A 16,184-nucleotide genomic window follows, 5' to 3' on the forward strand; every position below is an offset into this window, starting at 1 on the left:
CATGGGTACAATCTGCCTGTAGACATAAATGACTGTGAATGAGCTGAGGAAAAACAGTATCATAAACTGAAACTGACCTCACCTTCTTCACATTTATGGGGATTAAGAATCAAAAGAACCATGCTCATATCAGCATAAGCTGTGTACACAAATGCTGCTGTAAAAATTGAGTCAGTCTGAGGTCATAACTTGGCGCTTGCAGAGAGAGGGGGATGTGCAAAGCAACCTGGCAGCCTTTCTTGGGGGAAGCCCTATTTTGATCCCTCAGATTGTACCAGATCCATGCATCTGGTTAACAGAGGATCTTCTAGGAAGTGGTGTACTTCGAGGTCATTTTATGTTATTAAAATAGTTAAGTGGCTCATAAAAGTTTGATCAATCATATACTGGCAAAGCTTGCAATCAGCTCAAGTCAGTCGTAAGACTTCCAACTGTTTCCATGGGTGCCAAGCAACAGATGTATAAGAAAATATTGCTGTAAAGGTTGTATGTATGTGTGTTCACTTCATATAAATAGCTGCATTCTTCGTTTTTCTTCGATCCCAACTTCTTGTACAGTACACTCTAAGTGATGAGGGAGAGATTTTTTAAGGACTCCGCGAAAGCAATTCACTTTTTACTCACCTGTAAAAGCCAAAATTACTGTATTTTCCATAAATAACTATACCCAGAAGCTGCCTTTCAGTTTCTAAACATGAAAAACATACACAAGGTTTTCAAATTACAAAAGTAGTTGTTAGCAGAATAAACAAAATCAGGATATAGTAAAATGCAAGTAAAACAGAACTTGAAATGTTGTGTCTAGGGCTTTTATTTTGTTTATTTGTCTCACATTCAGTTTGGTTTGTGCTCAACCAGATATCATCTAAGAATAAGGGAACAAATGCTATTATCTTAAAGTTCACACTGGCTATGCTTATAAAAAACAACACACATCTACTTGCACATCTGTTTCCACAGTACCTTAGTGCTACAATCAACAACACAATAGAACTATGTTTTATTTTATTTGTCTGTCACCAAATATATATGGCAACTGTCTAGTGAAATTTGTTTTCTACTCTAAGTGAAACGTCAATCTATAAGAAAAATCTGACAACAGGTCAAGCATGCAACAGAATCTAGAAAAATAAACATTCTTTAAATGCCCTTGTCACTTACATGAGGTCTTAGTTTTGTCTGGGCATAGCAGTAGTGTTCGAACAACTGATCTTTTAATTGTTCTCTCGAGGAACTCTGAAAATGTCCATCTGCATTTTGTTCATACAGTATTTTCTGGAGTCAAGTTAAAACTACCTGGAATTAGAATGTCTGACAGCACAATCCTGAAAGAGGAAGCATTAATCCCTGAGTAAATATAACTTAAGGCATTCACAAACGTGGTATGTAATGTGCTATTCTTCTACTCTCTTCTCGACTTTGTGTTCTTTGATTTTTTTTCCCATCTTTTTTTACCGAGATGGTTGGTGAACAAGTTATTATACATCTCATCCTCTTCCTGCTGTTCCCTCATGTCTTTGTGCCAGGGTCCCCACACCCCACCGTTGTACTGAGGATTAGAACGCAGGTCTTTAGTTGGGTAGCACACCGGCACAGCAGTCTTGTTGTACTGAGCTAGCCGCATTAGCATCTTCTTTACTATATGCGGGTAGCGCTGAGACAAATCCACTCTCTCATAGGGGTCCGCTGTAATGTTGAACAGCCAGATGGACTTACCTTGGTCCCAGCGGACACGTTCATTATGCAAGCGAGTGGTTAGCCGCTGATTCAAAAAAGTTTGTGGGGGCACCCAGTCACTGTAACCAGGCACACCTGTTAGTAGCTTCCAGTGGCCAACTCGGAGTGCAGCCTGAATAGCTGTGTTCCATAGGCCGTACCCAGCCTTCCACGATCCATTTTTGGCTTTGATGTAAATTGGGTCAATATTATGGAGAATGTCATGACGAGGTGATGGGCGGCCTTCACTAATAGTTTCCCAGACGTCATACCCATCCAGATTCAGATCTTCATCTAAAGTTCCCTCACCTAGGGTTACCAGTGTAGGGAACCAGTCAGTAATATGGATCAAAGATCGACATTTTGTTCCTTTGTTCATTAACAAGGGACTGTGAACAAAGCCCACTGCCCTGATCCCCCCTTCCCAGTATGTGGCCTTACTGCCCCTCAAGGGCCAGTTACTTCCTCCTGCTAAAGGCTGGCCCCCATTGTCAGAAGAGTACACTATAACTGTGTTGTCATAATAACCATAGTGTTTTAGTGCTAATGTGAGGTTATGAATGGCTTCATCCAGGCAGGAAACCATGGCAGCATATTTACGACGGTACGGGTTTGGAATGCCCTTGTATCGCTCGAGGTAGCGAGCAGGAACTTGCAGTGGGGAATGAACCGCCTGGTAAGCCAAGTACAGAAACAAAGGTTGCTTACGAGGGTTGTGATTTGCTAAAATACTGACAGCCTTTTGTGTAAACATCACAGTAGAGTACAAGCCGCGGTCCTGTTCCCAAGCTGCTTCTTCCCCTTCATACAGATCATAGCCACACATACTAGGGCCTTGGCATTTGTAATGACTGTAGTAGTCCCCACTTCCTAGCAGGGAGCCAAAGAACGTGTCAAAGCCACGCTGGGTAGGAAGGCATCCACGTTTGTAGAAGCCCAGGTGCCACTTCCCTACCATGTGGGTGGAGTAGCCTGCGTTCTTTAGCTTCTGGGGCAGAGTGATATTTTCCAGGGGTAGGCAGTTAGGCTGAGCAGCTCGGATGACAGAATGCTGAAGGCCTGTGTGGATCTGATATCTAAAGGAAAAAAGAAAAAAAGAGATAAACTGTCATATATTAACCACAGTAGCCCTACACACCCCAATAGGGTGACTTTTCACAGAGAGGATCTCTGTACTGAAAATTTTACACCAATATGTTACTATCCAAAGCAGAAGAGGGCTTATAGGCCTGCAAGGGCAGGGTAATGTTGAGAAGTCCAGTGAAAAGAAGTTGATGGGTAATGGGAGGCAAAAATAACAGACCAAAGACCAGACCGTAAACTATGATTTGTAGCAAAGGGTGACCTGCAGCCAACTTGGCAGCAGGTCACACTGTACTTCATCTGATAAATGAAGAACAGATACTATACTGTGCATTGAGGACTTTTGATATGAAATGCAAATATAAACTCCTAATTTTGGTGTGCAAGGGAATTCATTTTTTTTAGATGGGTGATTTATTTGACTTTTAATGCTACTTTGCAAAAACTTGGACCTGCAGGAGTTTTATAGAATTGTTTATGAGTTCTAACTCAAAACACAGATTTTCCACGTACAGAACTTCCAAGAATATCCCAGTCATATGCCACCACACAATCAGTTACTCAACAATTCAAAACATCACCACGGCGGAGGCTTGACATAAGTTTCCAAAGTGACATAAACACTTTCTTTATACACTTAAAAAATAAGTGAAAACACAAAGTGTTATTGTAATATGTCCTATAAATTATTATATCTGAATTCCCTTAGTATGCTACACTCCACCTTAAATGAAAGCAGTTTGCTTCATAATTGCTTGATGTCTCTTGAACAAAACAAATCACTTCCCAGCAAAGCTAAAATTCTAAACCTTGCCTATTAATGATGAACCTGGCAGTGTCAGACAATTACACTGGCAGGCAAATGCTGCTAGTGCAAGTATCATACTATGTGTGTTGTAATAATAATAATTGCTGCTGCTTCATTCCAGTATAGTCCAGTATAGTTCAATAATGTACGCTCAGCAGACAATGGCTTAAATAGCAATCACTTATTATTGCTATGTAGTTTCTCTTCTCAGGTACATAAATAGCAGAGCTGTTGAATAGGTTCCCAGCTTCAAGTTCTTCAGAACCCCCACACCTCTAAGAATCTGTCCTGGTCAACTAACACCTCCAGCCTGGTCAAGAAGACCCATCGGTGCCTCTTCTTGAGGACTTTGAAGAAGAACTACTGACATACTGGGTAATGTCTACCGCTGTGCGATAGAGAGCATTGAGAGCATGTCACAGTCTGGTATGGTAATTGCTCTGTCGCTGACCACAAAGCACTCCGGCAGGTGGTGAAAACTGCCTAACACATCACAGTGACTCCACTTTCCTGCCATTGAGGATGTCTACAAGAAGAGATGTCTATGCCGAGCACGCATCATTCTCAGGGACTCCTCTCATCCTGCCAATGAAGTCTTCCAGCTCCTCCCCTCTAGAAGGCACTACAGGACCTCACAGACTAAAACCAGCAGGATTAGGAACAGCTTCTTCCCAACTGCTGTCACCCTACTGAACCTTTCCATTCACACTCAACTTAACCCGTCTACACTGCTCCTCCCCCCTATCCCTCCCAATGACCACAATCATGACTGTCATTTATTCTAATCATTCACCGTATGCTCACATTGGTTACTGCTATAGTTTTAGGACACTGGCATAGCATAGTCTCTGTCATAGTGCGTACACTGTTCACTATTATAGTCTGTTCAGATCGCTAGGCTTCCACTACTGTAGATGTCTTGATGCATGCTCAATCATCCAGGTAAGTAAATCTCCAAAAGTTGATTCTGTTCATTTGGCCGTAGCGTCACAATTAACCTTAACAAGCAACATGCAACTAACCATAACATGTCTTTAATATGTGAGGAACTGGAAGTGGATTTGAACCCAAGAGGTGACAGTACAAACCACTGCACTACTCTACCAGTCCAAGTGAATATTTGTAGCAAATTGATTGGGATGAAGGGATTTCTGGGATATGGTTGGATGAAAAAATGGTACTTCCCTGCAAGCATAAAATACTGGCTTCTGGCTGGCTATAGCACAACTGGAACACAAACTATTACATGACCTACATGCAAAACTGGTGTGGTTCTAAAGAGAAATGTTAAATCAGATGTAAAATGAAAAACTGACTTTGTATCTAACACCATTTAACTTGCGACACAGCATTCTGTGTATTATGTAGAACTGCTTTTCAAATTTGTCTGATCTTTTCATTTTATCATTAAACAAAAAGTTGTGCATATTGCATTGCATATGGGTGTAACCTTTCAGCCATTTGATCATAAGCACAGAGCTTTCTAGGCTGAGCACATGTGTGATGAATTGATGGGATTATAGCTGTTATACAGTTTCATGGAGCCAACAGCTGAAGTAAATACTCTTCAGATGCTAAGGATTTTGCTTATGTGGAGAATATTTGTATGATTATTTCTCACCATCTCTGCTAACTTGTTCCTGGGAAATCCTAACCTACCTCATCACCAGTGTTTCAGTGCCAGCTGCAGCTGGCAGAATTATGCTTTTGGCCTTACACTGTGCTTTGCTAATTCAAAATGTGTTTTTGGCCCTTTTCCAAAACTGCTGGGGATTGCAAATGCAATCTTTATAACATAGAAAATATTTTTGACTCATATCCAAAGCTGGTTCCCATGACTTTTGAAATGTCAAACTTTACAGGATAATAGTAAGGCCCATATCTGAATCTGATGTTTCTAGGCATTGCAAGTCTTTGAGGTGGATTTAAAACGAGACCATACCAGACCTTATCGGAGTAATATGGCAATGGGTAGACTTTCTTGTCAATTGGTGGTCTAGGCAGGTGAAGCACTGTAACTGTAACCCAGCTACATTCAGTGTTCAGCTGACTGCATAAGGTATGATTTACGCAACCACTGCCTTGTAATTTTTGTTATCTGTGTTACTGCTTAGATGCCAAAATACAGTTACTTGCATTACTAAACAGAAAAATTAGTGGTTGAGTGTTATACTTTCTGACATCTCAGAGAAGTCCAGTGTACCAGTTTAAATTTGGGTATAAAATGTGAATTCATTTTGCTGCCTAATAAATAAAATATATTGTCACAAATTAATCTGAAGGTCAAAAAAATAATAACAATAATAATAGCATTGTCATTATGCTCTTAAATAGCATATTGGCAGTGCTATATATATATATATATATATATATATATATATATATATATATATATACATATATATATATATATTTTTTTTTTTATTTTATTTCACATCTGCTTTTCTTTAAGGTTGTCAAGAGAAGTGAGCTTCCAAGATTTAGGAATGTACTGTCATGTAATATAACCTCAAGTTATTCATATCCAGTTATATTGGTGCCTGAGTTCCATTACGTACCTCTGCATAATCTTTGCGTAAGAAAAGTAAACATCTGTTATGCTACCATTATCTAATTTTTATTACACTGGAAACTTTTAAGTGTAAAAGTACATTTAAAAAGAACAAACAAAATAAAATGAATATAAAACAATACTATACTCTAAAAAGTAAACACTGAACAGAGAGAGAGGTGCGTAGGCAGAGGTTTGCAACCTGGACTTTTTGCCAGACACTGTGATGTGAAAGTGATGAGAGTGAGGGGAAATAATAAAGGAAACTTGTTTTTGGGTTAGATAACATCACCAATGAGAAGTCCATTAAGCTTGGAATGGGACAGTCAGAAAAAGACAAAAGAAGCTTGTTTACGCCATCTGTTTTACATAATTAACTCACTGAAAAGCAAGAACCTATAAACCTTGCTCTCAAAAGTCTTGTAATACTTTCCACAAGCTAAAAATAATCATATTAGCATTGTTAAAAACTAACTGAGAACTTGGATCTAATACTCTAAATTATCTTCAATCTCTTTGAATTCTATTTAAATAAAGATTAAATAAAGACTCTTCTCCTTCTGCCTTTTGAATCAGTCCCGATAGAACAAAAGAGAAAACTGGGCGATACAGCTTAGAAGGTGAAAAGAAAGAACAAGAATGTTCAGCAACAATGTCAAATGTATTTAGACATATACATGTGCGTTAAGACTTGACCCTAAAGAGCCCCAAAGCAGCTCCTGCAGGTTTGATGGTGTTCACATACCAAAAGGTTACAGCCGTGTAATTGGCATGTCATGCTAAGAGCAGCCTGGGCTCGCTCCACAAATCAGTAAAACCAGCTTGAGGTCTTGATGGAAAATGCTACAGAGTGGAGGTAAAGACTTTCAAAGTATGTCTGTGTTGTTTCTTTTTGACATACATGAGGGTGAATACGATTTGACTTTATAGGTTTTGGAGCACCTGAAGGACATTTCTAGGTCTTTAGTGTTTATAAGGACTTAAATAATGACTGCAGTAACTACTGCTCTCTTGAGACCAGCAGGGCATAAGCCGAGGATCTAAAGCTTTGGGGGCTGGCTCTTTTATCTAGCCTGGACTCAAGCCTCACATAGCCAGAAAAATATTTCCAGCAAAGAGTGGCTCACTTCCAGTTCTTATCATGTACAGACAGCTGTTGTATTTGCCCAGGAAAATGCAAGTTCTGCTTTCAAACACAGCTATAATCATGCTATCTCTCTGGTTTATTTGCACAACCACTAAGCCAAAACGCCAGCAAATCATACACGTCATTAAACTTGAGCCCTGACAATCGCTAAGGTCCCACATGGCAAGTGAATTGGTGACTCCTTCAACCACTGAGGTTGAGGAGGTTGCCGGACAGACTAGCTGCCCAAACTGGGAGCTTTTCCTAGTGTTTCTGCACAACTTTCTCATCACACATGGCTCAAATAAGAAGCCTCAACCTAATGATCTGCATTTAATCAAAGTCAGCCTTGAGTAGTTCATCTTACTTTGCTCTTCCTTATAGCAGCCTCTTTGTTAATTTCCTTGCTATCTCTGCAGTTCTATTGCTCCCTTGGATCTTATGTTTTGTATCTTAGATTACTCTTGGAACTAACATTGCTGAGTCATTCCATGCACTTGTACCATGCACTATCATAGATAACAGTCACATACTGAAAGTGTTAACTTGTGGCACTGACGATGTTTTAATATTACCCATACGCTGTATTTTTGCTCCAGACCAGCCGATCCCCAGTTATCATTTAACTTCCTTTGTTTGATTAACTTGAGCAAAGCTGTGATGGCTGGCAGTCCCTTGGGCAGTTTTGTTGGATTAAAAACATTCTGTCAACCTTGGCAGAATGTTTTTAATCCAGCGATACTGCCCAAGGGACGGCACACTTTCTGTAGAAATGTGAACATTAAATCAATAAATGCACCCATCTTTCCCTAGAAACAACTCCGTTATCCTGCCCTTTTTACAAGTTTGCCTGGGTAGGTTATCTTGTCCAATTAGGACAACATCTCCTATATTCACCAGAGTAGGTGTAGGAGTTTCATACTTGTGACTAGATTTTACATCCATCAAGAAGTTTTTCCACCAGCAGTTCCACCTCCATCTTGGACCCATGTCCTCCTGGCTTTTGCTGGTCACCTGAGATGGCAGAAGAGAAATTAGTCTCCCACCAACCAGGAAATGAGAGGGTATAAGTAACTGGAGCTCTGACGCTTCACTGTATGCAAAGAACAGAGGCCTGGGATTCAAAACTGCCTTTCCTCCTATCAGCAAACTCAGGGGATCCTATCCTATCAGGGGCGATCGTGGCTTAAGAGTTGGGAGTTCGCCTTGTTCCTTGGGCAAGACACTTCACCCGTTGCCTACTCAGAGGGCCCGGTGTGGCCAGTGTCCGGCAGCCTCGCCTCTGTCAGTGCGCCCCAGGGTGGCTGTGGCTTGCCATCACCAGTGTGTGTGAATGTGTGGGTGGATGACTGGATGTGTAAAGCCCTTTGGGGTCCTTAGGGACTAGCGAAGCGCTATACAAATACCATTTAACTCCTCAAAGTTTAGTGAAGCCCTCCATAGGACCCTCTTTAGACTTGTTTTATAGATCCCAAAAGTCTTTCCCACAAGCAGCCCCACAAAGCAGCATGCATGACAATTCTAGGTGATCCTGTTATCACTGAAAAATCTTGTAATCTCTGATTCTTTAATTGACTTCCAAAAACTTAAATCATAAAACTTGGTCTGCTCAAGTAAACGTTTTGGCATTGTCGCTCGGTAATGGAGATGTGACTTGCTATGCTAGTTTCACCTTCATTCACCTGCAAATCTAACAACATGACACTAACCATCTGCCCCTTAACAACCAGTACATCTCCCTCACTTGCAAAAGAGTATCTCTGACCCCATCACACAATACACTACTGAATAAGAAGCTGAGAGTATCTATTACTGGTAGGCAGTACCACTAGCTGAAACTAAAATCAGGATACTGCAGCCTGTCTCCCACTATCTGTGTTTATCTAATAATGGCTTCAAATCTTTGATTGTTGAGTCTCTCTTGACATCTTGCTCGTATTTCAGGTTTAAGATTTCCTTTGCTGAAATTATGTTCTTGGGTAACTTTCCTCTAATAAACATCTGCCACGGTGAGCTACTCTGGAGTTAGTGCTCCCTTTATTGTTTGACTACAGTGGGAATTGACCATGAGCCTTTTAACCCATAGTTATTCTCAGTACTGTTTTTAACCTTCTGTACTTCTCTAGGTCTAGCTGTGGTTCAGCTCATTCAGTGCCGGTAAGCTACACTGTAGCCTACAAGATAGATCTTAGTTCACCTCATCTTGAACACATCAATCCTTTTTAACTTCATCAGTGAAACATGTTCATTCCACCACAGCTTACTTTGAATAAGGTTCTGAACACTGTCATGTGGTGTTTAGCTCAGCAGGATTGCTTTTGCTAGCACAGTGTGACCACAGCTCTGGATTTGTGAAACTTTGTAATTGAGTCACAATGTTGAGGCAGCAGCACTGTCACTGGAATCCAGTGTTGGGGAGTAGTGGAATACATGTACCGGCATTACGGATTTAAAATACAAAATATGAGTAACTGTATTCTGTTACAGTTACCGTTTAAATAGGCGGTAATCAGAATACTTTATATTGTATTGTAATGCTCCTAAAACATCAGAACGATGCATCAAACACCACTCTTAATTTATCTCATAATGTGGCATGTAGTATTTCACAGTCTCAGGCTGTTTGCCAGTTGTCTCAGTGACACTTGATGCTGAAAGTGGTCCAAGCAATGTACATCCTAAACTGCTTTCAACAGCTATTAGTGATTTTGTTATTTTCTCAACCTTGCAACACACTACTTGCCATTAATAATTCACTCCTATTGATAATAAGAGTTCAGTGCCTTTTATTGTGAAACCAACAAGCTGCTCTGTCCTTTTCAACTCTTTGCTGTGTATTCACCACATTTTCCAGTGACACTCCCACATGAGTGGATGATCCGAAGTTGTGCCTCAGCAATGATAGCATTAGCTCTTTCACTATGCTCTCATGAACTATGCGTTTTTGGCTGCCTTGATCTGGCATGCAATGACACCAAAGCATTTGTTCTGCTACTATCAGTACTCAAATGTACTTCTTTTTGATCGCAAACTAATTGATGATGTCAGGAGGTGAAACACTCAACTCTGCAGAATTTCACTATGTGTTAAGGCAGACATAACACTTTGCCAGTTTTCTTGCTTCCTCTTTGTGAGCAGTCACAGAATGTTCTGGATAATATTCTCTTTCATGTTTGTACTTGCACAATATATCCAGTGTGATAAACTCCATTTGCTGTGTGTAGCTCTATGTATGCCCTTAGGGTGACTTTTTCACTGGGGTACTGAATTTTGTTTATCGGTTCTGAAGAGGTTCTGTTGGCGCTCTTGTTAATGTTCCAGTCAGATAGCTTCTCCCATTTACACAGTACATCACTGTTATGAATAACTGTTTTATACTGAGACCAGAATTCATGCCGCTAACTTGTTTTTCTATCAGCAACATAACTAATTGTTTGTCTGATGACCTGAGTGAACTTGAACTTGCATCACTACCCTGTACACTCGTAGATTTGCACGCCTTCTGAATTAATCTACTGGTGCAAGCTTGCCATGCAAGACTATGGTCGTGGTATCCCTGAATACTTGCAATCTCTACCTACAGATCATCCATTGGCATTATAACATCAGTGCCATGATCCATTAAACTTTCTTCCTTGGCTGACAAGACGGACAGCATTTTACAGTGATGTGGATTGTTCCCTGCTTTCTTCGAATCTATTCAATGTACTCGGCCACCTGTGCAGCTAGTGTAAGCTAGTGTTAGCTTCTTGTGTCATGCAGAAGTCAGGTTTCTAAACAGCTCTCGACAACTGTTAGAATTCAAAAGGCAAGAAGCAATCAGCTAAGTAAAGAGAAACAACTGTCCATCATTACTTTAAGAACTGAAGGTCAGTCAGTGAGGAAAATTGCTAAAACTTTGAATGTGTCCAAGTGCAGTCACAAAAACCATCAAAAAGGGAAAGGGAAAGGAAAACCAAGAGTCACCTCTTCTGCTGAAGATAAATTCATCTGTGTCACCAGCCTCAGAAATCGCAAGTTAACTGCACCGCAGATTAGAGCCAAGATAAATGCCACACAGAGTTCCAGTAGCAAACACATCTCTACATGTTCAGAGGAGACTGTGTGAATCAGACCTTTATGGTCAAACAGCTGCTAAGAAACCACAACTAAGGAAAAGCATCAAGCAGAAGAGATTTGTTTGAGCCAAAAAACACAATGGACATTAGACCAATGGAAATCTGTGCTTTGGACTGATGAGTTTGGTTCCACCTGCCATATCTTTGTGCGACGCAGAAAAGGTGAACGAATGGTCACTGCATGCATGGTTTCCACTGTGAAGCATGGAGCAGGAGGTGTGGTGCTGTGGCGGTTCTTTGCTGGACCATCATTCATTTTTCAGCAGGACAATGACCCCAAACACACCTCCAGGCTGTAATAAGGCCAATTTGACCGAGAAGGAGAGTGATGGAGATGGCCTAGCCTCCACAGTCACCTGACCTAAACCCAATTGAGATGGTTTTGGATGAGATGGACCGCAAAGCGAAGGCAAAAGGGCCAACAAGTGCTCAGCATATCTGGGAACTCCTTCAAGACTGCTGGAAAACCATTTCAGGTGACGACCTCATGAAGCTCATTGAGAGAATGCCAAGAGTGAGCAAAGCAGTAATCAAAGGGGTGGCTCTCTTGAACAATCTAAAATCTAAAAAATGTTTTGAGTAATTTTTAACTTTTCTGTTTACTTTATAATTCTATATGTGTTCACTCATAGTTTTGATGCCTTCAGTGAGACTCTACAATGTAAATAGTCATAAAAATAAGGAAAAACCATTAAATGGTTGCCCAAACTTTTGACTGATAGTGTATAATGCGAGTATGGTGAACAAGAAGATGGTTCAGATGCAGCTGGTAGCCAAGGTAACCAGTCTAAACAACCTGTAAAAACTCAGTCAGGAGCTAAAGAAGGTCTTATGTTTTGGATTCAGTCCTTTAGTGACTTAAATTTGTCCTGACAAGTCTCTCCAAGTATGCCAGTGAGACTTGAGACAATTTTGTTTTCTGAGCTTTTGTGAATATCCAGTTTACACAGACATGTAATGTTTTAGTCTCAACACAGGAAGGGATGCTTTTCTTTCACCCATATTCAACCTCACCATGCTTATCTGTGACCACCTGCTCATTATCAGAAGCATGGAACCATAACTGAATCTACACCTAGATGGATCCTAAGGTCGCGGCTCCACTTCGTGATCAGAGCAGTGGGCAGCAGCCAGGGGTGCTACAGTTTTCTCATTATTGTCTTGGACACCCATCAATGTGATGCAAAACATTGTATAAACTCCAAAGCTATAAATGTACCCCACAGTCAATTCCCATGACCTGTTAGCTCTTTTGGTTTGGGCCCAACAGGGTCTTCAAAGACAGCAATAGTTAGATCTGCAAATCAATGTTTAGGTAGAAAGTCTGAAAAAGTATTATAGTTCAGTAGTAATGAAATTGTTACAATTCAAAGAAAGCATCAAACTATGTAATTGTTTGCCATATCCTTTTAATCTTCAAAGCTCTTCAAAGTTTGATTAATTTCCTGATGCTTAATTTCCTGCCTTGTGTCTTCTTTGTAAATTTAAAAATGTTTGGAAATAAAAGATTTATGCCATAAATTTCTTTACTCTTACTGTAATCTTGTACTTGGAAGCGACTTACTTCACTTTAAAGTTAAGAAAAATGTAGAATGGGAAAATGCTGTTCCCAGAAAGGGGTGGTCAGGTGGCCTAATTCCTCCTGAAAGATGATTTGTCTCTAGACTACAGTACTTGAGTAATCTTGCCATAGGCATGGATTGGATAAGAGCATGTATATGACCAGTGCATGAATGTAACTTCAGTAATTGTTTTGGGGTACAACTTTAATGTACTTTAAGGTACTTTAATTTTTTTTATATATAATGTACTCTAGGTGTTTCTCTTATGCTGATATATACTTCTAATGTACTATAATAATGGACTTTGTACCCCACACAATTTTTAAGCTTTAGTCAGTTATTATTTTTCAGATTTTAAGATACGAATATGACATTGTAATATTATAAAATAAAGCTACAGTGCAGATAAGTAGTTATATTGATCCCCAGCTGCAGCAACAATGTAATAAAAACAATAAAGATTATAACAATAAATATAGTATAATGTGTATATGTATTTATCACCGCTCACTCAAAACAAAGCACTTTTTCAGTGCACTTTTCGCGTGACAGATCTGTATGAGGGCACGGACAGCACATGAGCCTGGAGATCGTTTCCTATAGTGTATTTATTTCTGACCAAACACGTTCTTGATCTTCCCAGACGCCAATAGTTTCTCCTCTAAACTCCACGACGAATGGTTACTACAACCGGGACAGAGCAGAGAACGGTCTCTATAATGCACTCTACCTTCCCGTCATGAGCTGGCTCCTGGACGGGCTGCAGAGCGGTTGGACGTAGTAATTCTCCAGTTTGACTCCCTCTGCTGCCAACCGGTCCAAGGTCGGGGTTTTGATCTCCGAGCCGTGGTACCCGACATCCCGGAAGCCTTGATCATCCACCAGGATAAAAATGATATGTGGCCGAGAGCTCGATTTCCCAAACTCATTCCCTTGGTTGTGCAGCTCAGCGTTCCAGTTTTCCCACGACATCTGAACGCTCCAGGTCTGCGAAATAATACAACCGAAGAATAAACTCAACGGTACCCACAAGATAAACATGTTTCAGGCAGATTTAGATTCAAGTCGGCGTTAACTGTTGGCCCATAACGCTGTGTGTGCGGGCGGCGGCGTTTTGCACATGTTCAGGGGGAACGGCAACACTTGGAAATCGGGTTCAGTCTTTCTCTCCACGCCAACAATCCTCTGAGAGCTCCAGGATTTGAGGAAAGGTCCCAGAAAATAAACACATCTGGCGTAGCTGCTTTTTTCCTTTTACCGCGGGCGAAAACGTTCATACCGTGATAGACACACAAGCCCATGCTGAGGTTTGTCGCAGCACAGCTTTAGTCATTCTTCCGGCTGCGTAGTTTTTGTCAGAAGACGCGCTGGACTTCCAGAGCTAACTCGCAGCGTGTAACAGCTGCTCCACTGCAGATGTTCTCCATCCTGTGACTGAGCAGCCGCGTTTCCAAGCTGTCAGCGCTCTGAGGACTGAGTCCACACGCTGAGGAGGCAGGTTCTTCTGTCTTTGCAGCTCCCAGAGCAACGTTTTACCAAGAAACGTCCAGGAGCGGCCCTTAGCCCCCCCCACAGTGTGTTAGCGCACAACTACAAAAATTATGTTCGTAGTACTCATCTTTAAAGATGAAGTAAAACTCGAAAATCAACCCCCCCCCCCCCCCCTTAAGTTAATGCTCAACCCTGTTAAATCACATGCAAGTGAGACTAGCAAGATGAGGGCACGAAGACGACAGAAAAACTGGATGAATACCAGTATTTTCAGCTGTATAACTACAGCTAATGAGGATTTGATAACTTGAAGGACTTTTGTAAAATACAGGTAAACTAAAAAAGTAAGTAATGGTTTTGAAGTGCCCTGTTTCAACTACAGAAACAACAACATACGATCAAAATGTTCTGAGACTGTCTGGTTGCAATATGTTTATGCACATGCAACATCTACTGTTGGGATTCTGGGATAAACATAAAAGGACTGGTTCTTATACAACCCATTTCTACTGACTCTTCTTGAGCACTCAAAGTGCTTGATACAACTCGTCTCATTCACACCTATTCATACAAGCACTTTTTGTTGGTTTTCTATTTAAATGCTTCCAGTCTAACATTCTCACATTCAAACTCTGATGGATGTATTGAAGTTTCCAGCATTCTTGCAAAAATCATTTTAGATGGTGAATGTGTTACACTGACAGTTACATCTGGCTTCATCAAATTGCTGATAGGTTTCTGAAATTAATACATGATTTTTACATTTACATTTCTTATCTCTGTATTAAGACCAGTATAGAAAAGGGCTGTGTCCTTTTTCAGAAAACAAGCTAGTAGGGTATTGTAATAGCGTTGCATTTTAGCAGGTGCTCAAAGTTCTATGAAAAATGTGCACTAGTGTTGTGACATCTAAATGAGGTGGGACTTGGCAGCCTGGTTAATTAGAAAATAAATCATTCTAATGTGTTTACAGTTATAAAGTTATTTTTGTAGGGTAACCTTTGACTAACCAAAAGAGGCTGAACCTTGAAAACACTCTTATAGAAAGGCAAGAAAAAAAACCCAAGCAACTGGCTAATAGTTGATATGTTTATTTGTAAAATTGTTGCTGTGAGTTTGACAGAAAAGTGAGGACTGTGCTGATGCAGGCAGAAGGTCTTAACTGTACCATGCAATTGTTCATTTGCCAAATATAAAAGCCATTAAACTTATCCATAAATCCATTATCCATGACACATGGTGATGCACTGTCATGTAATGTGCTTGTGCAATCAAATTTTTTGCGATGTAGCGTTCTTCAAACATTATTCACTTACTCTCAGTTAAGTTAGGTTGGGGATGAAGATTTTTCCTGCTTTCACTGTCACCAGGACCTGAATTAAAAGCAGAAATGTCATATAAGTTGGCAGAAGGCATTAGAATTGAATAGAGGTTGCAGCTTTGCAAGCTAATAGTTCCCTCATAAATCCCAGAATGAAATGTTTAGGTATCTAAACTGAAAAATCTTAAAAGAATAAATTTAGCCTCAATGTAACCTTGACAGAAATAGGAGTGGGTTTTTTTTAAAACTGTTTTTCTAAATATGAGACTCATTTAAGGTGTTTGTTGGCTCCCAGGTGATACAGCAGTCTCTATCTGGTGCTGACCTAAATCTCTCCATATGATCCAAATGTGCTATGTAAAGAAACCTGCTGTAAGTCAATGACCTGGGCCAGAGGTGTTAGGAAAA

General features: G+C 40.4%; 1 protein-coding gene across 1 annotated transcript; it reads right to left on the minus strand.

The window, feature by feature from the left end:
* Nucleotides 1-795: 795 nt before the first annotated feature.
* Nucleotides 796-14,575, minus strand: arsj (arylsulfatase family, member J). The gene is made up of 2 exons (XM_084924630.1): nucleotides 13,695-14,575; nucleotides 796-2,792 (listed from the first exon to the last, which is right to left on the minus strand). The coding sequence occupies exons 1-2, from the start codon at nucleotides 14,003-14,005 to the stop codon at nucleotides 1,403-1,405; spliced, it is 1,701 nt and encodes a 566-aa protein (XP_084780756.1). The 5' UTR covers nucleotides 14,006-14,575; the 3' UTR covers nucleotides 796-1,402.
* Between the last annotated feature and the right edge of the window lie 1,609 nt (nucleotides 14,576-16,184).

Source organism: Perissodus microlepis, chromosome 3 (genome assembly GCF_051167445.1).
Source record: "Perissodus microlepis isolate ML-2025 ecotype Zambia chromosome 3, ASM5116744v1, whole genome shotgun sequence".
Lineage (NCBI taxonomy): Eukaryota > Metazoa > Chordata > Actinopteri > Cichliformes > Cichlidae > Perissodus > Perissodus microlepis.

Excerpts from the sequence above, each read along its gene's own strand:
- arsj (XM_084924630.1), bottom strand. The coding sequence starts at position 14,005 with ATGTTTATCTTGTGGGTACCGTTGAGTTTATTCTTCGGTTGTATTATT. Across the intron at positions 2,793-13,694 it reads AGCCAGCTCATGACGGGAAG|ATATCAGATCCACACAGGCC; the intron begins GTAGAGTGCATT and ends TTTTTCCTTTAG.